Source organism: Pelodiscus sinensis, chromosome 17 (genome assembly GCF_049634645.1).
Source record: "Pelodiscus sinensis isolate JC-2024 chromosome 17, ASM4963464v1, whole genome shotgun sequence".
Lineage (NCBI taxonomy): Eukaryota > Metazoa > Chordata > Testudines > Trionychidae > Pelodiscus > Pelodiscus sinensis.
The window spans coordinates 8,271,689-8,299,295 of NC_134727.1; the positions used below are offsets into that span (position 1 = coordinate 8,271,689).

Genomic DNA, 27,607 nt, shown 5'->3' on the forward strand with positions numbered 1-27,607 from the left:
CCCATAGAGCGTGGGACTAACAAAAGCACACTGGAGTGGAGTGGATGACCCAGCAGTAAAACAGGTAAAGGGAATTTTCTCAATCTTTCATTCTATGGCAAGGTGATAAATACGTTTGAATATATTCTTAATTTAAAAGTTTGAACTATGTTAAACAACATGGCTATGTCTACACTGGCACCCTTTTCCGGAAATGCTTAAAACGGAACAGTTTTCCGTTGTAAGTATTTCCAGAAAAAGCGCATCTACATTGGCAGGATACTTTTCCGGAAAAGCACTTTTTCCGGAAAAGGGTCCGTGGCCAATGTAGACGCGCTTTTCCAGAAAAAAGCCCCGATCGTCATTTTCGCGATCGGGGCTTTTTTGCGAAAAAGACTACTGTGCTGTCTACATTGGCCCTTTTCCGGAACAGTTTTTCTGGAAAAGGACTTTTGCCCGAACGGGAGCAGCATAGTTTTTCCAGAAAAACACTGACAATTTTACAGTAGATCGTCAGAGCTTTTCCAGAAATTCCAGGGGCCAGTGTAGACAGCTCGCAGCTTATTCCGGAAAAGCTCATTCCGGAAAATGCTCTTCTGTTTCACTGACTACAGGATGTTTCCATTGATGTAGAAAAAGATGCCAGAAAAGATCAAGAACTTTGATCAGCTACTAGACAGTAAGGATGTTAAAATACGTTTAATGAAGTAAACATATAACTGCTGAAAATGTCAGTGGTTACATGTGTACATGTGGGGTGGCAGTTGGTTCCCGCCTGCCCTTTGCCTTTCCCACCCTGCATTGCTGCCTCTTATACAGAAGCAAGAGCAGAAGGCTCCCTGGGAGCCAGTGCGCACTGTCTGCACCCACTGGAAGCACTGCATGCAACTGTGAAGGTCAACCAATGAGTCCAGGCTCATTGGTTAACCATATAAATGGTTACACTTTCCCATCCCTGCTAGACACATTGCGATATTACATGATTGCACCTATGTCTGCACATTAAACTTTGATTCATTGGCAACCTCAACTGAAACACACTGCCTGAAATACCATAGAACCCACAGACTCTCACAGTAGGAGAAGGGAGTAGAATGCCACCTACCAATTCTCGCCACTTGTTAAAGTGCTTCTGCTTTCTCCCAGCTTCTTCTCTACTGCTTCCAGTTCAACAACTGTTTGCTCCAGCAGTGCAGACACAGAGTCCTGTACAGAGGAAAAAACAGTATTTCCCAGTAAACCCCATCAATTATCAGAGGCTATGTCTACACAGCAGCACTATTTTGGAATAACTGATCTTATTCTGAAATAACATAGTCCACGTCTACACAACAAGAAGTTATTTCGACATAATGTTGAAATAATGTTGAGCTGGAGGACTTCTTACTCCAACTCTTATAACCCTCATTTTATGAGGAGCAAGGGAAGTTGGAGGAAGAGTGCTCTAATTTGGACTTCCTACTGTGTAGACAGCGCCAAAAGCCGAAATAAGCTAATCCAACTTCAGTTACGCATTTGACATTGCTCAGGTTGCTTATTTCAGCTTTAGGCCTGCTGTGTAGATGTGCCCAGAGTGAGTGATCCATATGACTCACTGTAAATCTGAGCAAAATGGGAAAAGGTCCATCACTCAGGTAAAAGATTTCATCCTGAATCAAACTTTTAGTTTTATTTGACCCATTTAATATCATAACATTTTTACACAAAAAAAATATCTTGCAACCACACCACTTTTCTTTTCAGCAATGTAATATATTATAGAGGTTTATGCAAGCTTCCCATTAGTACTTGTTCTTACCGTTTTTTCAGTGCAGGATACTGCAGAACAAATGTTCCCTTGTTTGTGCTTTCTACTTTGCTGCTGAAGATATTTATAACTAAGAAGGTTGTACCAGCGTGTTAACTTCTCACCAGATCTACATATTTCAGCAAGGCTAATTTGTGCTCCACCCTGTTGGAACCAAGAAAAAAAGAGTTGTGAACCCAATATCAGAACGAAGTGACTGCAGCAATAAAATGCCAGCAGAAATATGTAACAGCGAAAACCAAGGCTTTGGAGCTGAAGGTTAACTGTAGCAAGGGAAAACCACCATCACTAATTTTCACTTTCTATTTCAGGCATCATCTTGGTAATGATTGGATGCTATTAAGTTGAACCATATTGTTGGGGGCTCCCAAGGGTCAGTATATCAGAAAGATTCATGTTAGCAGCTGCATGCAAATAAGTATCAAGTATGACGAACAATTATGTTGTGACCATGGTAACTTGCAATCACTTTCAATTAGCAAGAATAAAATACAACAATTAAAAAGATATGGATTCTTTGCTAATGTAGGCAACCTCAATTGTTCTTTTCGATCTAGGTGCTTGTGACTGACCATGTCAAAGGGTTCCACTTGTTTCTGTGTCCACTCAGACTAGATCCACTGTGAACCCTCATTTTGTCTTCTTTTATTATAGTGGTATATGCACTATATTTTGCAAATCCATTATAATTTACATGGTCTGTGCTTGAGCAGACACTATTTCATTCATTGCATTAGTACCATTTATTTTATACTGCACAGATTTCCTGTGATTAAATTCAGCCCAATCTGGAATTTACCAATGCACTCAGGCCATACAGAAGCAGGTGGGCTATCAGATTGGAAATCAGTGTGGAATACAGCTGCAGTTTCTTAAGCCCAAGTGTGGTCTGCAGGTGAAGGTTCCAAAGGAGAAACACCATAAAAAAGTGTGCTGGGATTCTCCAAGTTCATGTCACAACAGCATATCCCAAGGAAGGTGTGAAAGACTCCAGGAACATACAAACCAATTTAACTTTCTGTTGCTTTGTAATTACAGTAAAACTCCATTAGTCCAGCATCCAATGCTCCGGGACTCCTGATGGTCCGGCACCATTAGGAACCCGCAAGTGCTGGGGCAGCCGGACAGGCTTCCCCCATTCAGCTGCTGCTGAAACTGACTAGCAGTTGAATTGGGGAAGCCGGGAGCAGAGCAGCTGGGGTGCTGCCGGGTTGGTCCCGCAGCCCCGAGGGGCAGCGCTACGGGACCAACCGGGCAGTACCCCAGCTGCTCTGTCCCAGGTGTCCCCAAGAGCAGCTGGAGTGCTTCTGGGTTGGTGCCGTAGCGCCGCCCCTCGGCGCTGCGGGACCAACCCGGCAGCACCCCAGGTGCTCTATTGCAGGCATCCCCGATTCAGCTGCTGCTGAAACTGACCAGCAGCGGCTGACTCAGGGACGCCTGGGGCAGAGCGGGACTATCGTAAGGGGGGGGGTCTATGAGCGGTCTGGGGTTGGCATCCCCTCCCATCCCACTCCAGACCCCCCATAGCCCCCCCTTCTGATAGTCCGGCATATCTGATAGTCCGGCACCCCCTGGGTCCTAAAGGTGCCCGATTATCGGAAGTTTACTGTACTTCAGCTCCAGCTCTACAGGCCTTGCTCATATTAAGTAAAGTAAGTTACTCAGGAAGCAGTTCCATTAAAATCAACCGCCTTACTAAGGGCACACTGACCAATAAAAAGAACAGCAGAACTGATACCAGCAGAATTCTATGGAAGTTCTAGAATTCTTTACAAAATATGCTTTTCTGCAGACTAGAAGAAAATAATCACATTTTCTAACAGGATTTTGTAAAAATCCTACAGAATTTAATAAAACTGTTTTCATTATAAAATTCTACAGCTTTTGAAAAACCCTCTAGCAGGTTTTTCTATTAATTCTACAGGATTTTCCATAAAGGGTGGATGCAAATCCTGGTTCACACTCTTAAGTCAAAAGGGAAGAGAAGTCTAGTCATTTGAGGAAACAGGTTTGTAATGCAAATCTTCAGTCACTGTACATATTGGCATAACTGGGATTTTCCACCCTAGTGAAAGTCCATCTCTACAGGGTCTTGCAGCTAAGGACGATAAGGGATGTGATGGCACTGACAGAATCTAAGTTTTAGGAGTGCTAGATATTTGTCAAATTAACAGAAAGGATAGAAAAAAGTCAAACAGAAATGAATGCTAACCAGGCATTCCTCAAAGTGAGACGTATCCACAGTGCATACATCAACTCTTAAAGTCTTCTGGCGTAAAGCAGGGTAAGAGATTGAAACCCAAAATATTTCATTGTATACAAGACTGTCTGAAACTTCCATGGGTCTTGTGCGGAACAAACAGCTTGTGCTTTCAGAGCAAGGAAGAACAGCCACACGAATGTTCCTATTGAAAAATATTTTAATTAATGTTGAATTAACTTGCTGTAAGCATCTGTTATAAAATCACCATAAATCACAACACACTATGATTTACCCAATCTATTGAGAGAGCATCTATCATAATCAGACTTTCCTCTTTGGAATACACATCTCAACTATAATAGTGAGTAATTTTTAGGGCACATAAGTTGTTAAGCAAACATGAAATGTATTATAATTTTAGGACAGGTGGAGAACAAAATTATGCTACTTATGTACCTAAAAACAAGATTTAGAACATTCTTAAAGTCACAGACTAGTCAGCGACGTTTAGATCGGGGGGAACATTAAGAGAGGAATTAAAATGGACAAAGTTAGGAATTTAAATGCCCTGGTGAGAACTTCTGATGTGTTTGTAATGCTGTACTTTTGATGCTCAAAAAATGAGTTGCAAATGGGGAAAAAAACTGCACCAAAGTGTGGGACTGAAAAGGCTGGAAATACTGCCAAACGGCTGCTGGCTACACATCCACGGCACTCCCAGCACTTTTGATGTGAAAGCACATGCTCTCTTTCTTGTATTGGCAGCAGTGAATGTGATCTACTGAGTTAATGCTTAATTTTTCGTTTGAATGGGACTGGCAAACCATGAAAGCCCACGTATCTGGACTCTGCACACCCTCTGCTCAACTGCACTGAACAATCAATCACAGCTGAGAATCTTGCCTGTTAGATGTTAATTTCATAAAAGTTTCTCCTAACAAGGAAAAAAATCAATCTAGAGATTATTGCAAGGGGAAGTTCGCCTTCATTTGCATACATGAATGTATGCGCTCACAACAGGTGGTAAATATAGGATTAAATAAAAGGGATGTGCTTAGAGGTCATGGGACATTATATAATCTGGAAGATTTCTGAGATGTAAGATGGAGTCTACTACAACCATTGCTAGTATGTTTATTTCATCTACTTACACTTTCTGATCTTGCTGTAACATTAGAGCAGGAACGTTATTCAGCTGCATGACTAATATTGCAAATTGTTTATTTTTGTCATCATACCTGAATTAATTGGAAAAAGTGTGAGAAAACACATTAGCAACAACAAAATTGCCTTTGACATAGTGAAAGACTGTTCTGCTTTCAGGACACCTCCAGAGATGCTGATTTAACATTTGCTGCACTAAGATATTCAAAATCTGAAAAGATAAATACATCCTGGGAGCCTACAGATTATTTTTTCTGATAGCTTGTTACATATAATTCAATCACATTCTAGTTATTTATAACATTTTTGTATAACTTCTCAGGATATATACAATTTAAGGCATTCAAATAAGGTGAACTATAAATTTGAACCATTCAGGTAAACTGTGGAATTCCAAACCTGATTTTGATACAGAGAATCATATTTAGGTAAAAACAGCATCATAAAAGAAAACCAATGATATTTAAGGACGTCCAGTAGCTCAGGCATTTTAATGCTGAAGAAGTTAAGAGTAAACAACCCATAACATCAAAACAAAATCAAATAGTGCTGTGCTAGTTATTTTTCTCAGAGCAGTTTCTGGTGTGCGCCTCTTGTCATTTGAGTAAGGGCCTCTAGATCTACTTCCCATCCTGCTGCTAACTCCAATTGCTACTCTTATTCAGCCAGGATACCCAATTTAGCCTGCCAATTATTATCAGAGTTACTAACAGCCACCTTATTAGTGGGTCAGTAGCAGGGGTGTAGCCATGGGTTGAGCTGAGTGGGACGCAGTCCAGTGACAGGCCCCGATTTAAGGGGAGGTGGGGAAGAACAGGATAGTGGGGGCAGGAGCCATTGGCATCACCTTTCCCCTCCACTCCAGCCTCCTGGGAGCAACAGACACTCTGCTCAAAGGCCTTGGAAAAATGGGTGGGAGGGGGGGAGGTGAAGAAAAGTGCACCCACCCCTGCGGTGTCTCCTGTTGGCCACTCCAGCTGGGGAGTGGGAATGGGGGCTTGCCCTGCTCCACCCAGTGCTCCAGCCGTGGAGCAGGAGCAGGGTACTGGGACTTGCCCAGCTCCAGCAGGGGATAGAGGGTTGGGCTGCTCTGCTACCCCACATTATAGCTGAGGGAGTGAGGTTTTGGGGCTTGCCCTGCTCTGCGCTCTCCGCATTACAGATGAGGAGTGGGGGGTTGGAGACTTACAAGTCCCATACTCCAGTCTCACTCCTCAGCAAAAACACCAGCGGGAGGAGTTGGGCAAGTCCCTGACCCAGCTCCACGGCTGGAGGATGGGACAGGCTGAGCGGGGCAAGCTCCATGCCCCAGCCGGGGTGGTGGAGCTAGACAAGCCCCACACCCTGCTCCCACTCCCCGGCAAAAGCGGTGGGTGGGCTGAACGGGTGAAGCACTGTGCAGGAGCGGAGCTGGGACACGGAGCGGGGTGGGCCTGTACAATATGTGGGTGGGCCACATGGCCCACTCAGGCCCACCTGTGGCTACACCCCTGCTGTGGCCCACCCGCTTACCATGCACCCCCCCAGTCCCAGCACTGCTCCTGCCTAGTGCTTGCCCCGTTCCACCCATCCCAGGCTCCTGTCAGGGAGCCGGGTGGGAGCACAGGGGCTTGCCCCACTGCCCGCCCAGAGTTCCAGCTGGTCAGGGTTGAGGCACAAGGCTTGCCCTGATCTGCCCACATGGTGCTCCAGCCATGGAACAGGGTTGGGGACTTGCCCACCTCTGCCCGACTCGTGCTCTTGCTGAGGAACCGGATTGGGGCATGGGGGCTTGCAACCCCCAACCCGACTCACTCCCCAGCTGGAGCGTCAGGGCTGGTGGAGTGGGGCAACACCCCCCCCCCCACACACCCCCCCCCCAGTGGAAGTGGTGGGCGGGCAGGCGGGCGGGCAGAGGGGAAGTGCAGGTAGGGAGTGCACATTTTTTCAGGCCCTCCCCTCTCCCATGCATTTTCCCAGGGACTTTGTCCAGAGCGTCCATCACACCCTAGGGGACGGGAGGGGGTGGGGAGAGGTGGCCCCAATGGCTCCTATCCCTGGCCTCCTTTCATTGCTCACCTTCCATAAATCAGCACCCACCCAAGTGTCCCAGTCTGCCCACGTCACTGGTCAGGAGGGGATGGGAAGAGACAGCGAGATGGTTTCCAGAGACCAAGTCCTGCTTTTTCCAAGCTGCACCTAGTCTGCTGAGGCCACGAACAAAAGGTCTCAGTTCCCTCATTGCTGATTTAACTCAGTGAATGTAGTGCCAATAGATGGCCACTGCTGTGAGTGAGGCAAAACCAGGCCCAACGTGTCCAGAGAACAAGGTGATACCCACACTTGAGAGCGTACATTCAGCAAGATCAGACCAGTAAGACAGAAAAAAAGATATTGAAAGAGCTAGAGAGCACAGAAGTCTTACCAGAACAAGATAGATCACCAACTATTAAGATCAGAGTCTCAAAAACAACAGAAACCACCCAGCTTACTTCATAGTGATTTGCACTTTGGCAGTCCCAGCTGCTTCTGTATCATCACTGTCAAACATGATCATTTCTGACACACAGAGTCTGAAAGAAATGAAGGACAATTAAGGGCTTGTGGAACTTCAATAAGACACAGTTAATTTAGGGGGCATGGCCTTTTCTCCTCTCTATGCAGAGTTTGGAGGGAATTGGGCATATGGATCTATGAAGGGGTTGCTTTCTCTTAGGATTTCTTTCAGTGGGCATGGAAGATACATGTTAACAGAGAGTTACAAGTCTCCCTCTGCTGCCAGAAACATGTGAAATAGGAGGCAACAAAAACCCAATGGCTACGTCTAGGCCGGCATGATTTTCTGCAAATGCTTTTAACAGAAAAGTTTTTCCGTTAAAAGCATTTTCGGAAAAGAGCGTCTAGATTGGCAGAGACACTTTTCCACAAAACCACCTTTTGCGGAAAAGCCTCCGTGCCAATCTAGACGCGGTTTTGCGCAAGAAAGCCCCGATCACCATTTTCACAATCGGGGCTTTTTTGCGCAAAACAATACCACGTTGTCTACACTGGCCCTCTTGCGCAAAAGCATTTGCGCAAGAGGGCTTTTGCCTGAACGGGAGCAGCATAGCATTTCTGCAAGAACACTGACAATCTTACATGAAATCGTCAGTGTTCTTGCGGAAATTCAAGTGGCCAGTGTAGACAGCTGGCAAGTTTTTCCTTGCGGAAAAACTTGCCAGTCTAGACGCAGCCAAGGGGTGGAAGCTACACTGAAATGCCCCCAAGCCAGTAAGTAGTGACCTCCTAAAGGAGAGGACTTGTTTTCTGGGTTCCTGAATAGGGTGCAAATGCAGTATTCAGATACCTAACTCCCTGTTGTACTGACACCAGTAGAAGGCTTCACCATTTGTGCTGCCTTATAAGCAGCCAGTTTTTCAGTGCATCCAAATAAAAAGGTCCCAGACATGTTAACGGTGATGTCTGATTGGTCCTTTATACAACAGCTAGCTGTGTCTTTTCGTCTCTCATGTATTATATTTGCAAACAGCATGCACAAAACTAACTGAGAAATGAAGTGCCACCAACGCCACTGACCTTCACTTTCACTCTACAAGGTGTAAGGCACTGCCAGCACCACTGACACATTACAGGCAGCAGGATTATGCCTCTTGTTGCAACACACCCAAGACTGAATAGAGTTGAGCGTTTTCTAAGAAATCCAGCACAAAGTGTGATGCATGTTAACGAATTCTGTGCTGAGATCAGTAACTCAGTTTATTAAAAGGCACGAATTACTTAGTACTACCCTGAAAGTTTCTGTTTATTTTGATGTAAGGGCAAGATGCTTTGCCCTCTGTTCGGATCACACACACTTTCACACCACCCTTCCCCCCAAATCCCCTCACATTTTGTTATGATCTATAAATATTAACACCACCAAATCAAGCACTCTGAAATCAGGAAATTAAGGGTGCCTGTGCCACCATAATTCAGCCCGTAGTGCTTATGCTGTGTTCAATTACATGGTCATATAGTCAGGGCTAAGGGGTGAGCTAGCCGGGCAGCTGCCCAGGGCGTCAACCTACGGGGGACACCTGGCTCCCTGGGCAGTTGCCCAGGGCGCCAACCTACGGAGGGCACCTGGCTCCCTGCGGGCTGCAGCTGCTGCCCAGGGCAGGGACCGTGTTAATCTCCGCAGCACCAGCCAGCAGTGCCCTTCCCCCAGTGGCTGCAGGGCCCTGCACGGCTAGGCGTGGCCGCCCTAGGCTGCGTGCCATCGGCGGTGGCAGGCCGACTGGACAGCGCATGCGCCGTGCGTCCACCCACATACCCCGGGGGCGGGCCCGTGCATGCGCCATGCGCCCAGAGGCAGGGTCGTGTGCCCCGGGGGCGGCGTCATGTGCCTGGGGCCCGGGCCAGCCCTGCATATAGTACAGGGACTCTAGTCTGGGACTCTCTGGTCCAGCAACATTGGGGATTTCAGGGGGTGTTCCAGGGTTGAGCCTCTCAGAGAAAAACTGACACAGCAGGACCACTGGTGTTGCTGGACCAGAGAGACAGACCAGCCGCTGAAAGCAGAGCCAGCAGGAGGAGGCCAACAGTCAGGAGCAGAGCCCATCAGCAGGAGTGGAGCCCGAGGGCAGAGGATCAGTGGCTGGGGTCGGAGCTCCGCAGCCACAGGTGGCCTAGAGCTCAGCGGCTGAGCCGGGGGGCTAGAGCCTGGAAGCTGGGCCCACACGTCATAGCTTAGGACCAGGAGTGGAGCCCAGAGGTCGGCAGCAAGGGGCCGGCATTAACCGCCCTTGATCTGGCAAACTCCCTGGTTCGGGGCCAATCAGGTCCAGAGGTTAACGTACCGGGGAGGTCCAACCTCTATTTATTCCACAGGGCCTCTTCCTCATTCAGTGCACAGGACAGACCTGCTCTGGGGGTGAATCAGGGTGATGGAATGAAGGAGGCTAGAATGTAGGAACTAGACTTGGCTGGGAATTTTCTGATGATGTTCTGCTTAGTCAGAAAATACCAATTAGCGGCAATGAAATGTTTTGAGAAATCTATTACAGATTCACATCTCCCCAGCAGGTTCTCAGCCCCCACCTCCTTGGCCAGACATTCCCAGGTACCCCCTACCTCAACTCCCAGCCCAGTTCTCCTCCAGTCTGCGCCTCTCCTCCCATCCCAGCTACTCCCCAAGGCTCCTTGTCTCAATTTGAACGCCTATCCCCACCGGCCCTGCTCTCATCTGGTCTGCATTTGAATCAGGCAACTTCCTCCTCCACACTGCTGGGCCCAGGACATATTGCACAGGACAGACACCCTCTCTGTTCTCAGTGCTGGTGCCGGGTTTCAACTCGGCTCCGGGGAGGTCCTGCTCAGCCTCAGATTGGAGCATGCTCAGTGCTGACAACCTCCAGGGAGTTTAGCTGCTACAATCTAAGACAGTGGTCCCCAACCTTTCAGAGCTGCCGGGCACCCGGGGGCGGAGCCACTCACGTGCCGGACACCCGGCGGCGGGGCCGTACATGCGCCTGGGGGTGGAACCACCCACACGCCGCGTGCCCGGTGCTGGCGCCACCCATGCGCCACACTCCCGGGGCTGGTGCTGGTCCTGTGCTGCATGCCCAGGGGTGGGGCTGCCCATACGCCACACACCCGGGGCCGGTGCTGCTCCTGTGCCGCACGCCCAGAAACGGGGCCACCCATATGCCGAGCGCCCGGAGCCGGAGCAGCCCATGCGCTGCATGCCCGGTGCCGGTGCCACTCCCGTGCCATGCACCCAGGAGCCGACAGCGCCCATGTGCCGTGAGCCTGGGGCCGGCACCACTTCTGTGCCATGTGCCCAGGGGCGGGGACACCCATACGCTGTGCGCCCGGAGGCGGGGCTGGCCCTGATCACCTGGAGGGCGCACAGAAATGGCCCAGCGGGCGCCATGGCGCCCACAGGCACCACGCTGGGGACCACTGATCTAAGACATCTCCACTGAGCATGCGCTAAAGGCAATTTTTCAAAGACTTATTCCTGACCACATTTGGGCAAATTTTCATGCAGATGGCAAAAGTCACTTGCCTGACCCAAAGGCCAACTCACAAAAATGTAGATTCCCATCTCTAAAGCATGGAGGCCCTAGCACTTTTCAAACAGCAGCTCAGCTTGTGGTTGTCATTAAATACAGTATAAACAGAAAATACTTTCCCCCGGCCTCACTCTCAGAAATGGCTGAACCTTTTCGGCTGAAGTTTTCCAGATAAATTCAGCCTGAGGCAGACACCTGGCATGAAATATTTCAGCCCAAACAGTTATGTCTAGCAAAATTATGATCTCGTTTTCAGTTGCTCATATGATGGAAAGCATCAAGCAGCCTTAACAGGCAGAGCTGTGTGCCCTACCGATCATTTCTGCAGAAATTTGGTAAAATACCATAGGCAGTAACGTAACCAAATTACACAAAGAATTACTACTACATCTGATAATGCTGACTCGACATCTCGATCACAGCTTCTTATAGTTTACCTTCGTACAGCTGCCTCATACACCCCGCTGTCTCCAGCAACAGATTCGTCAGATACTGCAGCTGACACACATGCTACTTTCAGGGCGGCCCCTCCAGCTGTATTTACACCTGTGATAAAAGGAAGGGAGGAAAAGCAAAGGTGTTAATGAAACAGAGCTGAGTGCATCAGCAACTGCAGCTTTCAAGGCAAGTGTCTCTCTTTCACTCATGTGTCAAGTGATAATAGGCTTCAGACTCCGATGGAAATGTTCTCTAGCTGGTGTGAAATTAGTGCTGGTGGACAGGGCCAGGCTGACAGCCTTGGTGACTGAAAAGCTTCTCTAACCTAAGAAAGCAGAAGGAAGAGCAGTATCTTTGTTTCCACTCATGGAAGTAGAAGCTCACAGCTGACACTGCACAGCCAGCCACAGGACAAGCCTCTTTGCATAGCCCGAGGGGTACCCCAACTTGAACCCCCAGACTCTACAGAGAAACATATAGACCCTAAGAAGGATGACAGAGGTGCATGGTAGGACATGAACTTTATCTGCCATAGCTGGATTTAGATCGCTCTCTTTAGTTATGCAAACAGTACTCAAGTCTATTTTTTGGAAGGGAAAGGGTGAAGGATTTGTGGTGTAGGTTTAAGTGAAGATCTTCTGCGTGTACACTGTACCACTGTTACCCTGGGAGCAGCAGCTTTGGCAGTGAGACAGTGTAAGATGTCACACTGGATGCTCCAGGACCACCATACAAAAAAGGTCAAATTTCAATTTTTAACATTCAACACCCTCCCCCCTCCAATTCCTCAAACCTAGCACAGCTTGTACTCCATTAAGGGCTGTATCCAGGCCACATTTCATGTTTGACCTAGTCAATAGGCTGTACTCCTACTCAAAGAATGCAGTTTGACTTTTCCCCATTGAAAAATATATCCTAAAACACATCTCTTTCTTCACTCTCCTTTAACTCAGACTCTCAAACTGAGGAAAGGATTTTGTTAAAACTTCCACAGACTTGCAAAAAGTCACTTTCAAATAGGGACCGATCTTGGAAATTTCAATCCAGAAGATGAATATATTATAGATGGAAGCAGGGGCTTACAAAATAAACTATTTTATAGTTAACTGCAGATGGCGCTCCAGGCAACGCCTATAATTACTGATGACTTTTGCAAAGATTCAGCTCAGAAATGACAACACACACTAGTACCAATATTATTCTTATAAGATGCTGCTGGGGAACGTTTTCCATTGCATCCCTGTATAGTAAAAAGCAATCTAAGCTGTCCCTCACAGAATGTACAATCAGTTAGCAAGAATTCAAGGTGTAATTGATCAGTCCTAAAATAAGGCAGATGATGAATAGGCTGCTAAAAATGACATTCATAGATCAATTTCCTTGTGCTTTATTTTCATTGAAATCCATGGAACTATTGAGGGTATGGAATCAAGCCCCACACATTGCTCAGAATAAGGGTGGACCATTAATCTCTAGTTTTTTTGTTTGTTATTTTAAACTGTAGGATAGCCCTTATTCCCCAGCCTTGAATATGAATGTTAAACTGCCTGGGTAGCCTGCTTTATACCCAGTCAGGTGAGACTTACACATTGCCTCTCAAAATAAATGTGGGTATTCTTCAGCCACAAAGCCTCTAGTTTTTGATCACTTCATCTGAGTAATTTGTAGCCCAGAAGAACAAAGTCCTCCTATTCAGGATTACTCTTCAGGATACTGCTTCAACAGACAGCATCCTTTCCCTTACTAGCTCAATCATTATGCCTTGACAGCCACCTTCTTTTCCCCCCAGCCTGCCAACTCACACGCCCATCCTTCTCTGAGTAAGGGAGACTGTTTCATTCTACATTATATTTTGGTTTTGTTTCTGTTTTCTCTCACTTAAATATTCTGTGCGCCAAGTTTCTTCAGGTGCCAGGCATCACAGAACTGTGCTCCCACTGCAAATTTTCCCAAATGGAGACAGCCTGAGGTCAGCCCTTGTTACAAGAGCTCCATGCCAGCTCCTGGTGCCAACAAGGGTCCTTTCCATCTGTGCTTCTAAAAAAGAAAACTGCTAAACTGGAACTCAGAAAAAGTAATCCAGAAAAATGGGTCTGAAATACAGGGAAGGGAAACAAATCATCCCAAACCACCAACAACTTATGCAGACTATAAGGATAAAAACCCTCATGTTCTTCAAGGCAAGAACATACCAATGACCATACTGGGTCAGACCAAAGGTCCATCTAGCCTGTTCTCAGCTTCTGACAGAGGCTAGGGACATAATTCCTGCCCATCCTGGCTAACAGCCATCAACAAACCTCTCCATGAATTCTTCTAGCCCTTTTTGGAATCCTATTATAGTCTTGGCCTCCACAACAATCTCTGGCAAGGAGTTCCACAGGTTAACTGAGCACTGGTTGAAGAAATACCTTGTGTTTTAAACCTGTTGCCAATTAATTTCATTTGGTGACCCCGAGTTCTTGTATTCTGAGGAGTAAATAGCACTTCCTTATCTACTTTCCCTATACCAGTCATGATCGTATAGACCTCAATCATATCCTCCCTTAGGTGTCTCTTTTTCAATCTGAAAATTAAGTGGATGGGGGAGTTTTCCCCAGTCAGTTTACAGCATGGGTCTCTGACCTTTTTGAGCAAGAGATCACTTTTTTAATTTAGATGCAATCCAAGTTCTACCTCAAATGTAAATAATCTGGGCCCACCTCCTTCCTGCCCCTTCTCCAAAGCCCCGCCCCTACTCACTCCATCCTCCCACTCTTGCCCATCCTCACTCACTTTCATCAGCCTGGGGCAGAGGGTTGGGGTGTAGACTCTGGTCTTGGATTAAGGGATTTGGAGTGTGAGGGGCTGTGAGCTGAGCCCGGGGCAGGCAGTTGGGATGTAGTAGGAGTTCTAAGTGCAGGTTCTGGGAGGGTGTTTGGTTGCAGCAGTGCTCAGGGCTACGGTAGGGGCTTGGAGGGGGTTCATGACTAGGTAGGAGTTTGGGATGTGGGCTCCAGCTGGACCCTGCTGATGGCTCCTGGGTGGTGGGGCTAAGGCAGGCTCACCCCTGCCCTGGCCCTGACCTCACTCCCTAAAGCAGCCAGCAAACTCCTTCCATCCCAGGCCCTGTTGTGCCCCCGCCCTGCTCTGTGGAGATAGGATACAGAGGGGCAGAGGGGGCACCTTGACATCAGCACCCCTCTTCTCCCTCCCCTGCCCAGAAGGTAGAAGATTTCCCAGAGGAAGGGGCAGCTCCAAGGCAAAGGACAGGAGCTGTGCAGCAGTGGTGGGAGGGGCAGCTGAAGTGCTGGCACTTGATAACCTCGTGGCCAATCCAGTAAGGATCCCCTGTCAGAGGCTCCAAGATCTACTGGTACATCCCGATCTACTGGTTGGTGACCACTGGTTTACAGCATCTGCACTAGCAGTGCAGCTGTGCCACTGTAAGCTCTGTCGTGTAACCATGGCCAATGTTCCATTGCGGATTGATCTTTTCCGATGACAGGCCTACGCTCTGCCCTGAGACAGGGCTGTGCAGGCTCCACTGTGTACAGGAAATGTCAACATAAATCTGAAGTTTATTATATTCAGTCACCCCATTCAAATGGATTTTATTTCTGTTCTTAATAGGATTTTTCTTATAATCTCTGACATGTGTAAGTTCAGCTGGTTTCAGAAAAGCAGCTGTGGACCATATGAACATCTGTAAGCAGAGTGCAGGACTCTGACAGGGTTCTCTATGAACTAGATTCTGTTCAGCTTCGTGTGTGTGTATGTGTGTGTGTGTGTGTGTGTGTCAATATACACTTGTCATGTACACATTTGATACTTATCAGTGATAAGTAAGTAAACTCTAACCACACACATTTAAGCAAAGACTTAGTCATTTTTTTTTTTTTTGTTAAAAAAAATCCCCTGGGCTATACGACTTAATTCTACTTACAAAAACTTGAGCACATGCTACCCCATGAGGCCAAGCCTAACCTGACCATAAAATTCAGCCACATCGTTTTAGTGTTACATTGAATTGTGTGAGTAATGCCTCAAGAGTGAAATCTCTCCTTACTGCCCTGGAATAAACCACTTATGGTGATTACTTTGTCTGCTGACTGAATAATGGCAGTAATCGCTTAATCTGCTTAACACCTTAGCTTTCATTTAACAGCCTCGACAATAGTGAAACGCTAAAAAGGTTAAAACAAATCATCATCCAGTTGTAAGGGGGAATAAATACTGTTTCATATTCAGATTTAAGTATCTGTCACAGAGGGCGAGAGTACTGTCACTTTAGGGAATTTGAATGATCAAATGAAGCCTTAAAATGACAACGGTTTAGATACAAAATCGCATCAGGCGGTAATTACATTTTACTAGTTCTTTCCATTCACGTAGGTCTTTTTACACATCCACAGAACATGGTGCTAGATGGATTGGAAATCCATTGCCACTGCTGCAGTTTGCAAGCTCATGTAGCTCCCTGCAGCACTAGTGGTGACTTTCTACTTTTTTTCTTCACTGAAGTAGAAAGTAAAGCCCTTTCATTCACATAGGCCCAACCTGCACTGAAACCTGACAGGCACTAATGTCTGCCCGTGAGAGTCGATTGTATTAATTGGTATCTGATGCTTTTAATCTATTTGCACAGGGCCAGAAGCCTCACAAAGGAAAGTGTTTGCTCCGATATCAAACACTTTCAGCAAAGCATCCAGTGTCTCATTTTTATCCAAACAAGTTATTGTTGCTAAGAGACGTTGCCTTTGAAACAGCTAGTTCTCAAAATATAACAAAACCACCCCTGCTCTCCTGAAGTCTGTGGAAGGGTAACTACTGAATTTCCCGTGAGCGCAGTCAGATTCGGTGTGCTCCTCCTGGGATTTTTTGGTTCTTTCTTTAATCATAAACGACTTTCACAACCACCTTGCAGATTTCAGCTACTGAGCTTTTTTACTATGCCCTTGATCATCTTAAGGCACTCAAAGTTAAGTTTAGGCAGTAGGCCCCTACAATAGGGATTTGGGTTCTGATGTGCCAAATTAAAAATCCCGATAGAGAACTTGGCACACTAAGTTAGGCATTCACATTTCAAAATTAGCTCCACGCTATTTAAGGGTGTGGCTTGGCAGCTTTCAAATTATATTATTTGTTGATAAATGTCAATTGCAGTGGACACACTGAAATTGACAAAAACAATGCACCCATTGCTATGATCCGAGCACAGCCTCCCTGCCTTGCGGGCTGCAGGGACCAGGTGTCACTGGTCCCCCAGGAGTGCAGAGACCCCTTTATAGCTCCTCCTCCCCTGGTTCCAGTCCCATGAATTCATTCCCTGAGCTTAGGGTTGCCAGATACTTTCACAAAAAATACTGAATATGGTGGGAAATTGGTTGAGGGGAAAAAAAAAAAGTGTGTGCAAAAAAAAAAAAAAAACCAACCCCAAAACAAAACAAAAAAAAAACACACCACACACCACCACCACTGCACAAAAAAAGAGCCATTGCATCTTTAAATCCCCACGCTCCCCGCTCCCCTGATGGTCCCCACCAGGCACGCAGGGGAACAATGTCCCAAGCAGCCTTCTGTCTGAAAAAAACATTTTACATGTCCAGTATTTTCTGTTTTTTTTTACTGGACAGAGGCCTCAAATACCGGACTCTCTGGGCCAATACCAGATACCTGGCAACTCTACCTGAGCTGCAAAGGGCCCAAGACAACCAATACCTGCAGGTGACCGGTGTGGGGAAGGCTGTAGAATACCCTGGCCAGCTCTACAAGATGAGGAGGACACCTGGCTGCTGACTGGCTCCATCCCTGAGCAGGAGCCCTTCTGCAACAAGCTGGCCTCCCCTGCAGCTGAGGAGCTCTGCTGTCCCATCCCTGAGCTACCCTACCATCGTCCTCACCTCTTGTGCCTGCAGGGATGGAATGTCACTGGCTCTGCAGCTGAGCAAAGAGGCCTCTGCAGCTCGGCTGTCACAGCCCTGCTCACTCACGTACTAGCCAGGCAAGTGGGGACCATCCCCTGGCAAGAACTGTTCAGCCACCTCCAAAGGGCAGGGCCTCCTCCTCCTCCTGGCCATCCTGACAAGATGTCTTTGCTGCCCTGGGCCAGGGCTGCAGCCTCCCCCACAACTTGGGGGACTGGTAACTGAACTGGGCCTCTTGGCCATTCAAGGGACTCCCTGTAGCCTTGCTGTCAGAGCCGTGAGCCCTGTGCAGACCTACCACCTGGCGCTTTGTTTCCAACCCTTGCTCCCTTTAATTCCTCACAGCTGTAAAACCAAACACACCTTAACATTGATTAATAATCGTTAGGAAAAAATAAAAACCCACTTCTCCTCATTAGGGGCTGATTTGGGTGGGAGAGGTCTGATTTCCTGGATATGAGCCACTGCTTCCCGCGGCTCCCCCTTGGCCAAAACGGGGAACCGGAGCCAATGGAAGCCACGAGGCCATGTGGCTGCAGAGCCAGTAAATAAACTAACCGCAGCAGCCAGTTAGCTGGTTTCTCAGAGTGGATCCATGAATCACGGATGTGATAACTAAAATATATTTTTTAAAAGAGGCTTTTCAAGATACTTTGAGGTTGAGCCGGTACCATACCTTGGCCTAGATGTTTATCCCCAGTTCTCTGTTCTTCCAATCTGTAGCTGCCACTTCCAGCATTTAGAATGAGTTCAGAAAGAGTTATATTTATTTCTGGATCTTCAAAGTCTGTTTGGTTCAAAAAAGCATCTCCGGTTAGGACGAGGGGGGAGCAGGGTGGAGAGGGAGATGACAGAGATGACCTTGGAGATAGGGATGTCATTGATTTAGGGGTCCCAGACAAAGATCTCAGAGCTTGGATACGACTGGTGGCATCTGTTTTGTGAGTTTTTGCCACCTTGTTCTCATGAATAGTGGTGATACAGCCGGAAGGCCTAAATCCAGCGGCTCCCTCCAAGAGTAAGAAGTCCACTTTGTTCTGATAATCTGAGTCCAAGTGTTCCAACTGCTCACAGTAGAGATCAGTAAAACTGGCTGAGGTGGAAGAATCTTGGCTGGAGGTGGCAAGCGATCCTCTGCTGGATGCGAGCGAGCCAGGGCTACTGCCCGAAGAGAGGGACAGCATGCTGGCAGAGAGGCTGCAGAGAAACACAAACATGTCAGAGAAAACACGACTTTGAGATCATTTCAGTGAAAGATACAACGACGTTTTTATGTCTACACTCACCAAAACGCTAGTGCAATTTGCTATTTTAGCTCTTGGCACCCTGACAATTTGGAATTATAGTCCACACAGGAATTGGCACCCAGCCGTACAGGTAACTGAACATTTCCAAAATGCAATCAAAACAGGTGTTGTAATTTGCATTTTTCAATAAGCTGAACACATCATCCTATGAGCTCTCTGACACGCACCCCAATAATCATTAGGTCATAGAAACCAAGGATCAGAGTAACGGCATTCTTTGTTCTAGTGTGTGGCGGCTGGGGCCCTCTGGTTCTTCTTAACCTTCAAGGTGGAGCATCAAGACAGATCCTTTGCCCCACAGAGGAAAGAGGAGTTCAGTGCCACAGTGAGGAGATGACAATCCCTTCCTGTCACAGGGATCGTTTCCAGTTGTCTGACCTCCAACCCCAGCCCAGTGACTTATTATGAAGTTCAGCCTGCAACTTTCTGGGGTGGGCTCAGTAACCAGTTGTTCTGAGCTGACTCACCGGAGTCATCCATGTGAAAAAATTAGGATTGACAAGCAAACTCAGCCTCAGTTATCCCAGTGTCACAAGAGTGAGGAACTAAACACAGCTCTGACTAGCCACTTACCTCTGGAGATCTGCCTCAAATCAGAATACATCTCAAGCAAAGTAAAGGTAAGCTGAGGCCTTGGAGGATGCTTGATCACATAACAAGACCCCAATAATTCAGCGCTGCTCAGAAAAAACTCAGCACCGACAGAAGAGATATTCTCAATTGAGCAGCAATACATTGGCAGATGTGTGTGGGAAGACAGTACCAGGTCTGTTTTAAGTCACCCTTAATTGGCTTTCATTTCACGAGTGAGAAATTCACACAAACTTTTATTTAAGAGAAGCAGAATGCAATGAGGATAAAGTATGTAAGAGGGTTTTATTGACGTAAGAATGCTGGACTTGCAGATTTATTTTAACAAGATAATGAATCATTTGTATTTTTGTGAAAGTTATGAGATCAGCAAGAATAAAATACCATTCCTAAATTAAAACAGAAGTATTTAACACCTTAGGCCTCACATATGTTACTAGCAAGGAGTTCTTGGTGCATGATCCTAGAAACACTTAGGTTATGTCTACACTGGAAATCTTTGGCGACAGAAGTGCCATCGACATGCAAAAGTCACCAAAAAGAAAGTCGCCAAATCATGCTTACACTGCCAACTTCTGTCAACATATCATGGCCACATTGTGAGCTCCCCCACTAACAGAAAGAGCAGAGCAATACGAGTAAATATCCCGCAGTGCTTAATGTCTCCTTCAGTTGCTAGGCACTGCGGGAATGTGCAATTTTTTGAGGCATAAGGGATCTTGCGCAAAACGGGGCTTTTGCTCAAAACGGCCCCGTCTACACTGCTTGTTTTTGCGCAAAAACCTCTTCCACAAAACACATCAGCAGAGAATATACAAATGACAGCACAACAAATGCTAATCAGCACTTTATTTGCATTGTCTCTGCAGACAAAAGGCTGTAGTGGAAAAACAGCAAAGTAATCAAACAGCAGCTGTTAGCCGAGTTGACAGAAAGCCTATTTCTCCAATGGATAGGCCAACTCTTTATCAAGTTCTCAGGACAATTTTAGTGCCTGAATATGTGTACTTTGCCTGCAAAGCTACCAACCTTTTTCTTTTTCAAGGCACCATGAATACAAAGGGCATGTTTACAAACAGGAGCAGAAATCTGAAATCCACTTTCAGAGATACATATGCTGTGAGCGTCATAATCATCAGGTACGGTAGTGCACGCTTACTTGTCTAAGGCAGTGGTAGTCAGCGATGGGCATCCTAGGGGACACGAGTGCCCCTTCATCTCAAGGAGCGGCAAGACTGTTGTAACCAAGACGGTCTCCCGGGATAGGGTAGATCTGCTAACTATGCTTGTGGGCCTAGAATTTGTGGGCTGTGCCGACTGAACAGTAGCAGCGCTTTGACTGGATGCAGAGGGAGCTCACAGCTCATACAGTCAGTCAATGTCGTGTGCAATCAGCACACACCTGGTTTCAGGTACCCCTTGCTTTATGTGCACTGCACTTCAGTAATACTGGTAGGAAAAAAATGATGCCGACAGAAACCAGCAGAATCTGGCAACCCTGGCATGAGCAATGGTAAACAAAAAATGGTAAACAATCCATACAGAGAACCCTGATAGGCTGCATATGGCCTGAAGCCCACAAGTTGCCCACCTCTGGCCTTTAGCAGCATCAACTTCTGTGATCAGTTATCTTGTGGCTCCCACCCCTCAGTCAAATTATTTCAAACCCTTATACAACATTTGAGCATGGTGGTAAGGGAGAAAGGGCAATCACATGATACCTACGTAAAGCACATGTACAACTCTGAAAGACTGAAAACTCACTTTTTCAGCTGGGTGTGTAACATGACAACTAATCGTGTTGTTTCCTCCAGTTCACGGACCAACTGATTTCTTTTGCTATTCAACTTCAATCTAGAGAAGACAGCAAAGAAGGACAATAAGTTAAAATGACATTTTGAAATTAAAATAAAGACTAAATTGTGCTCTTACTATGCAATTCTACTGAGACTAAGAGGAAGTTAATTAGGATAGTTATCAGCCCTAGGTAAGTCAGTTTTATACTTTTTTCCCCCTATGTGTTTTATTTGGTTGTTTTTTTAAACAGCTTCAAGAAATACTAAAATCTTCGAATATTTATTTCCATGAGGTGTAGCAAGCACTGGGCCTGGTTGTCTTTTTAGGCCAGGGGTGGCTAATCCATTCGGGGCAAAGAGCCAAGATAGCAGCAGATCCAGCACGAAGAGCCGGGGCAAAGTTGTTGAGGGAAAAAAAAACCCCCCACACACCAACCCCTTTAAGAAAACACATTTAAGTTTGGAGGCTTTCTGGTCACAGCAGGTTCCTGACTCTGTCTTTAATTCTCATCTTTCATGGCCGTGCCGGATGGCTCCCCTGCCCAAGTCAGTACAGGAAGCCAGGAGGAGAAAGCCATTTTTGGGTTGCAGGGGCGGTTATGGAGGGGGGGGTTCGCGAGTCGCATGTGGTTCACAAGCCTCGGCTTGGCCACGACTGTTCTAGGCTCTGTCCATAGACATTTGGTAGTATTGTTGGATAACTCACATGAGGCATTTTGCCAGTCACAAAGTTAGAGTCTTATAGTCAATGCATCAAAAACATGGATTTGTGAATTATCCTTTTGCTTAGTTTCAAAAAAGCAGTACTTTTTCATGTAAAGTATTTCTCTAAATAAAATAAGTTAAAAAAAAATCACATCACCAAAGACATTTATGACCAGTGTAATTTCTGGATTTAAAAACTGTATTTCTAAGCATTCCAACCCTAATGAATACACACAGCTCCATTGTTTTCTTTCAGCTGCTTAGTGTCACCAGAACAGTTGTAAGCAAGCTAGAGTAAACCACAGAGTCTGCCTTTATAACTGGCCGTGACGATCGGGTTTTCAGTGGAAGATTCTCCACACACAGGCCTAATGGGGAAAGTGGGTTTTTCAGGCACTTCCCCTCCACATCTATCCTCCCACTGAAGAAGCTTTACTAAAAACTCCTCTCCACAGTACATGGGAATCTATTTTATGTGATCAGAAACGAAGAGGAATGCTAGGTAGTATCCAGACTCTGTCCAAGGCTTCCTGCACCATTGAGAGACTGAATCCAGTCTAGGTTAAACCAGGCTTGTCTATGCAGCTAGTTAGTCTGTGCAGCTTGTCATGCATCAACTTGCCAGGTGGACCCTGTTTGCTGCCCACCCTGGCTAGCTGCACACTTGCTAGCTGTGAAGACAATCCCCAGGATTCAGAGGAAAGAGCCAGAAGAGCTCCCTGTCTAAAATGGCCAAGAAGGTTGGATCACTTAAAAACAAGTTCTAGACCAAAAAACCACCTCCCAAGAAATCACTGCCAGAAAGAGTCAACGAAGAGACTAATAGCAGGACCAGGGGCAATAGCAGGACCACTGGCTGAATTCTATTTCCAACACTGTCACGGAACTTCTGCTTACTACTAGGCATGTTCTTTATCTCAATTTCCTCTCCCATCCTCTGTCCGTTGTCTAGAAGGTCTGTGGGGGAAAAGGTTGGCAGAGGGGAGGCGGGATGGAATTCAAGCCCATCACCCTGTGCTCCCCAGGCAAATACACTATCCCCTAGGCCACTCGGTATAGTACCTTGTGCAGTTTGATTTGACCCTCTTTGGGGCGGCTAACCATTGCTATAACACCAATAAAAACAGATAGCCAAGTTGGGGCACCTGTAAGTGCATTTACGGTTATAAAAAGTTAAAGTCTGTGGATGCTACCAAACAGGGAGGGGTTGCAAATGTTTTGGAGGACAGGATTATAATGCAAAATGATCTGGACAAACCAGAGAAATGGTCTGAAGTAAACCGGCTGAAATTCGAAAGTTTCCGCAGAGTAGCCGAGTTAGTCTGTAAATGGGAAAACTTAAAAAACAAGGAATAGTCTCGAAGGTGCTGCAAAACTAAGAAAACATGCAGAGATGGTATCATGAGCTTTCGTGGGCACAGCCCACTTCTTCAGATTAGATTCTGTAAGGACAAAAATGCAAAGGACTCCACTTAGGAAGGATCAATCAATTGTGCACGCACCAAATGGGAAATGATGGCCTAGGAATGGTGGCCTTTATGTCTCTGGAGCATAGCAGATCACAAGCTAAACTTCCTCTTCTGCTGGTCAACTGTGTTGCAAAAAAGCAAACATCAGTCTGGGATATATTAACAGGAGTGTTGTAAGCAACACACAAGAATCAATTCTTGCGCTCTACTCAGGGCTGGCAACAGACTTCGCTGGGCCCTGGGGAAGGGTGGGGAGAGGGTCTTGGCTCCAGGACCCCCAGAAAGGGCGGGACCTCAGGTGGAAGGGGCAGGCCCAGCACTAGCCTCCCACATCCAGCCTTCAGTCCTGCCCAGACGCGGTACCTGTGGTAGCAACCCAGAGTCCCAGGGCAACTACCCTCACCCCTTCTCTCCTGCTCCCCCCAGCAATCCTGGCTCTTCTCCTCATTGATTAGGCCTCAACTGAAGTATTCTGTCCAGTTCTGGGCATCACATTTCAGGAAAGATGTGGACAAACTGAAGAAAGTCCAGAGAAGAGAAACAAAAATTCTTAAAGTTCTAGAAAATGTGACCTAAGAGAAATTTTGGGGGAAAAAAGATTTGTTTAATCTGGAAAAGAGAAGACTAAGAGGGGACATGATAACATCTTTTGAGTACCTAAAAAGTTGTTCCAAGGAAAAGGGTCAAAAATTGTTCTCCTTAATCTCTGAGGATATGTCAAAAAGCAAGAGGCTCACATTTCAGCAAGGGAAATTAGGCTAGACGTTAGGAAAAACTTCCTCTCTGAGTGGCTAAGCATTCTAACAAATTGCCTAAGGAGGTGGTGGAATCTCCATTATTGGAGGTGCTTATGAACAGGTTAGACAAACACTTGTCAGAGATGGTCTAGTATAATATAGTCCTGCCTTGAGTGCAGGGGACTGGACTAGATGCCTTCCTGAAGTCTCTTTTAATCCTACAGTTCTATGATTTACATCACAATCATATTATATATAATAAAGCAAGAGAACTTTGCTTGAAGCACTAGGATTACTTCTGATTTACAATGCTGTAAGAGCAAATTTTGTATTCATGCCCTTTGTAGAGAGAAAAGTGGGATAACCCAGGCGATCAAAGTTGCGGGTGTTAGCTAGGCATTAGAAAGCAAAATATGATCACTTAGCCATATGAAATTCACATTGAACCCAGTCCTTCCACATAAAGAAAACTCTGCACAAACACTGAAAGCAAACTTTCAGGGCTTAGAAGCATTTTGTAGTGTGGAAACAAGATGGAAATTTTAAATGAACTCACACATTTGCATTATATGTTTCCTATTCTAATTATATGAAAACATCTTCAACTTCATACGGTATAATTTCATTTGAAAAATAGAAGCCGTACCCTGACAGCTGTTGCATTGGAGCAGCTTGGAGGTTTTTCTTGATTTATACCGTTGGGCTGAGGGTAGTTTTAAAATTCATTACTAGAATTTCATCTAGAAATTTAGTCTTTCATCCCACTTCAGAAATACTAATTAAGTTCATAGCTGTACACACTTCAAAGTGTACACATATATCTGAATACGCTGTGCTTCAGAGGGGATGAAAATTTGATTGATGCAGAAGTCAAATGAGATTCTCAGCGGTATCCTTAACAAAAGGGAGATGCACTACAGAGTATGTCTCAGTAAGTTTTTCCTCTTGGTTCCTGCCCTCCATTCTTTTGTGACATCCCAAAATGAGTATTTCCATAAACTCCAAGTAAAGGTATTAATTTTAGAATGGCAGTAAGAGTTATTTATTTAGCTAGAAGTGTTTCACAACAGTAAAAACTCATGCAATCAGAGCTCTCTAAGGTGTCTGGAATTTGTCCAATACCACAAATGCATGAACATATTTTTAGCATAATTGTGTAGGATAGCAGCTAATTACGCAGAGTAAATGAGAATATAAAACCACCATGAAAATGCAGACAGCATGTACAAGTACACGTACAGTCATGAGAAAACAGCTATGCATAACACACTGTGAGATTCTTAGCAATATCCACCCACATTAGTTTGTCTGCAGGTTGCTGACTACACTGAGGCATAGCCTAGACCATTTTACACCATTACTACTGTACTTTCCTGAAGGATCTCAGAATGTAGTTGAAGTAATCAATGGGGAAAATAGTAGGTTGCATTTCTTTTAATTAACATGTTCCTCAGACTGGGAAATATGTCCATCTACTATCCCGCAAACATCAGGCCATGTGGAAACAACATTTCAAAATGCACTGGAGTGAAAAAACAGGCTTTAGGATCTGTTTTAAAATTCACTCAGTTTACAATTCCTAGACTCCAACCTGCATAACAATTGAAGGGGCTGCTGCATGACATCAGCCTGAGCAAAGGGCCGCCCCTCCCCCCAGTCCAAGAATGCAGAAAGGCATTTCTTACATTCCCTGGAACAACTGGTTTGAAAGCAGGGTTGATACAATGCAGCATTCCTAGGCACTTGGGTAGAGTTTCAGGTAATTTATTGGGGGAGGGAGGAAAGGCTGGGTGTGGGGGGAGGTTCTTTCGGAAAAAAGAAAGTCCTAAAAAGCAGAAGACTTCTCAGCTCAATGTGGACATTCCTAAAACTTCAGGGCAGTTTCAGATAAACTTTTGATTATTTATTCTTATTCTCTCTCTAAACCAGTAATTTAAGCTTTGATCTGCATCTGGTTACATACCTCTCCGTTAAGGCTTTGCTTTGAGTATCTCTTGCAGCTTGCAGGTCTTCCTCTAGACGTTTTCTCTCCACCTCCAATCTTTCCACTTCACCTCGAGTCCACTTCCTGGGGCTAATGAACCGCATTTCCTTTAAGAGCTCCTCCTTCTCATTGATTAATATTAGCCGGTCCCGTTCTGAATCCAGCACACCTGGCCAGGCCTCACTATCCAGTTTAGCCAGATGTATTTTTAGGTTTGCTATTCTATAGAAAAAAATAAAGTTCACTTCACGTATGGTGTTTGTATTTAGTGGCCTGATCTCAGCTGCTACTGGACATAGGTCCACGTGACAATTAGCATCCCTGCTAACCAGCTCAGCTTGGAGACTGAACTATCCTCAGCTGCTGGCATTGATTACAGTAGGATTTTTCAGATCCATGATTGTCAACAGTGCAGCACAACAGATGGCAGCACCAGAGGAAATTGCAATGGATGTAAGACCCTGATGTTTTTCACCATGACATCTTCCAATAGTGGTAGACACTGGACCCTTTTGAGAACTGCCTGCATTACTGCTTCCATTAGTTGGTGCTGTCCCCAATAAAAGTTACGGGAGTTAAAAACATCTTAGTGTAAACTCGAGAGATGTTCTATCCAAGTCAGAGCTGATACACACAGGCAGCGTGGGGAATACTGAAGTGCACTGCCAACCTCCGGCTCTACCACTTTCGTAGCTGGAGAGAACTTGGTACTTCAGAGCTGAGAAGTGCTCTCTAAGGATCCCAGATTAAGCCCCGACATGTCAAATAAAAAAAACCCCCACCCTGATTTGTATTGACAAAGCTAATGCAAGGCTAGCTAGTACTAAAAGCATTGGCATATTGAATGTTGAACAATTTTAGTAAAGCACATTTTTAGGTCACATTAAAGTCCAGTAAGATCATATATTGTTAGTCAGAAGTGTAACCATATGAGTGGCTATGTTAACATTTATAACCCTAATTAATGTATCAGGATACTGTGTTTAATGAGTTTGTTCCTAAACTGTCAGTTCTGGGTTTCATGATTCCTACATTTTGAACAAGATTGCTCAGTACAAGTCTAGATTTAAAAAAAAATTAAAGCATTAAAACTTAATCCTCAGGCAGCAGCAGTGCAGGTGTACATAACAGTCAAAGTGTGACAAACTTTCACTCTGAATCACTAGTCACTTGTTTGGATACTGCATAAAAACTATTTCAATTGAAGACATTATTCCAAAGCCCAACATGAATGTTACAGTCATGGTACTTCAGAGCTGCATCATATGTTCAGGGAACGTAATAAATACAATCTCAAGTACAGACTAATTCCAACCCTGATTGGCTTGTCAGAGTTAGCAGGATCACAGCAAAGGGGGCAGCCACCGGGATGTCAAAGGCTCTTAGCATTCAACTTCAGCTCTCCAGCTCCAAAGCCCCATACATCTCTGGAGTTCTACAGAAGAGAGGATACCTGTCCAGGTTTAAGACCAGCTTATTTATTCTT

The 27,607-nt window shown here is 45.7% G+C and overlaps 1 protein-coding gene across 4 annotated transcripts in view; it reads right to left on the reverse strand.

The window, feature by feature from the left end:
* WWC1 (WW and C2 domain containing 1) overlaps positions 1 to 27,607 on the reverse strand; it is a 141,516-nt gene that overhangs the window by 18,723 nt on the left and 95,186 nt on the right. For all 4 annotated transcript variants that reach the window (XM_075900176.1, XM_075900177.1, XM_075900178.1 and 1 more), the window contains exons 9-17: positions 26,101 to 26,343; positions 21,195 to 21,284; positions 18,209 to 18,729; positions 11,626 to 11,734; positions 7,625 to 7,705; positions 5,141 to 5,227; positions 3,999 to 4,191; positions 1,778 to 1,930; positions 1,085 to 1,185 (exon numbers count right to left, since the gene is read on the reverse strand). In XM_075900176.1, the coding sequence (XP_075756291.1) occupies positions 1,085 to 1,185; positions 1,778 to 1,930; positions 3,999 to 4,191; positions 5,141 to 5,227; positions 7,625 to 7,705; positions 11,626 to 11,734; positions 18,209 to 18,729; positions 21,195 to 21,284; positions 26,101 to 26,343 (1,578 nt within the window). The remainder of the gene's footprint in view (positions 1 to 1,084; positions 1,186 to 1,777; positions 1,931 to 3,998; positions 4,192 to 5,140; positions 5,228 to 7,624; positions 7,706 to 11,625; positions 11,735 to 18,208; positions 18,730 to 21,194; positions 21,285 to 26,100; positions 26,344 to 27,607) is intronic.